Source organism: Salvelinus sp. IW2-2015, unplaced genomic scaffold (assembly GCF_002910315.2).
Source record: "Salvelinus sp. IW2-2015 unplaced genomic scaffold, ASM291031v2 Un_scaffold3228, whole genome shotgun sequence".
Lineage (NCBI taxonomy): Eukaryota > Metazoa > Chordata > Actinopteri > Salmoniformes > Salmonidae > Salvelinus > Salvelinus sp. IW2-2015.
The window spans coordinates 17,465-19,229 of record NW_019944515.1 but is presented as its reverse complement, the minus strand read 5'-3'; the positions used below and the strand labels follow the sequence as shown (position 1 = coordinate 19,229).

Genomic DNA, 1,765 nt, shown 5'->3' with positions numbered 1-1,765 from the left:
AGGCAGGGAATCCGGAATCCTCCAGCCAGGATTTCTGGAAAACCTGGGAATTTTGTGAATATTAATGGATTTTGCAACCCTAGTTGTACATGTCTCCCATTGCTTTTACCCACTTTTGGTTTCTCTTATATGGCGTTCTGGCGGTGTGCTTGAGCGCCTTCACATGTTATTAAAGCAAACTACTATGACAATAAAATATAAAAATTGGAGAAGTGCTAGTTCTTTATTTGGGCTGTTTCACAGAAGTGTTTAACATTAGAGGAAAAATATAATTAAGTTGACATGACATTTGTCATTTAATCTTTATCATGCATACCAAAAAAATAAATCTTTACCCTGTGAGAAAGATGGAATTTAGTAGAGCTGTTTCATGGCACAAGTGTGTTCAGGCAGTCCTTTTCAAAGCCTAAAATACTTCATTTCAACCCATACAGAATGTGCCCTACAGCTYGATACTTGCCTGTGTGTAATGATGACCAATTGTGTACCTTTTGTACTCTACTAAATTACATGACCAGCAGGTGGCGCCTTTTATCTCCCTTTCAAGTTTTACTCTATTGTATTAATCACAGATCAATTTGATAAATCAAACATGACTTGTATTTACGCTAACCTAATTATCCATACACAACTGACATCTGGACCCAATTAGAATGTCTATAATACTCTCCCATACCATAAATTACCCATTCTCCATAAGTATCATGTCCTTTTCAAACTTAAATTCTATAATTTTGTAGCATTCAAATGTACAGTATTCAATTGATTTTATTTGTAGAATTTGGCTARCAGGCCCCATCAAAAACAGTCATGATGGCATGCCCCTGCCATAGCCCTTCCATCTGACATCTTAGAAAGAATAATGTACTGTTCCATTTTCCCATAATACATAGCCTAAAATGCCATGTGGGGAGAATATACTGTATGTCAACAGGGCACAAACTGGAGCAAAGCAGAGATTGTCATGACATGGTGGAGGGACACAGAGCGGGATAGGGAACTACAGGGTGGGGTCACTTCTGTGTGGGCGTGGCTTTGGCCATAGTAGTGGTTTTGACAGTAGGCATCAGAGGAGCAGCCAGCCAGCCTCTGACCAACACTGGGCAAAGAGCGAGAGGCAACACAGGCGAAACGCCTAATGGTAAGTGGTTTTGAATTAAATTGGAGACTACAGGATTTGATTGAATGTAAAAATGGGATGGAATTTCRTTTTACATGTAGTTTTATTGCAATTTTAATAAGTCAAACAAGATCTGAAATGGTGAGTTCTGCAATGACAGATTGGTTGATAAAATAGTAAACCGTACATCTCTGAATGTATATCTGTGAAGTATCAGTGATTGATAAAGTCCTATACTTTTAAGTGGTGTCTGATTTGTTATCCCTTCCTCAGCACAACCCAAGGATGCAATCCACAGTGGTCACGGTGTCAGACATGGATCGTAAAACCAGCCGCACCAGCACCAACCATGAGACCCAGGACACTGAAGCAACGACCCCACTGAACCATGTCCCTGACGGGGTCACCCTGGGCACTGACGTCCCCTGCTGGTACTACTTCACCAGGCCCATCCTGGCCATCCTTATCGGCGGAGTGCTGTTCGGCTTGGGCACGGCCCTCTCCCTGCTCTACTTCACCCAGGTGGGGAACGTGCCCTACCTGCTGGGTCCTGTGTTCCTTTCTGTGGGGCTCATGTTCTTGGTCACGGGGCTGGTGTGGGTGCCCGTGGTGAAACAGAGACTAGAGCACAAGGCTCTGACCAAG

General features: G+C 42.8%; 1 protein-coding gene across 1 annotated transcript; it reads left to right on the top strand.

Moving 5' to 3' along the window:
• Positions 1–6: 6 nt before the first annotated feature.
• Positions 7–1,765, top strand: LOC112075539 (phosphoinositide-interacting protein-like; the record flags this gene model as incomplete). Its single annotated transcript, XM_024142526.1, has 2 exons — positions 7–1,141; positions 1,394–1,765. Coding segments are annotated over exons 1-2 (375 nt in total), but the record flags the coding sequence as incomplete, so codon positions are not given.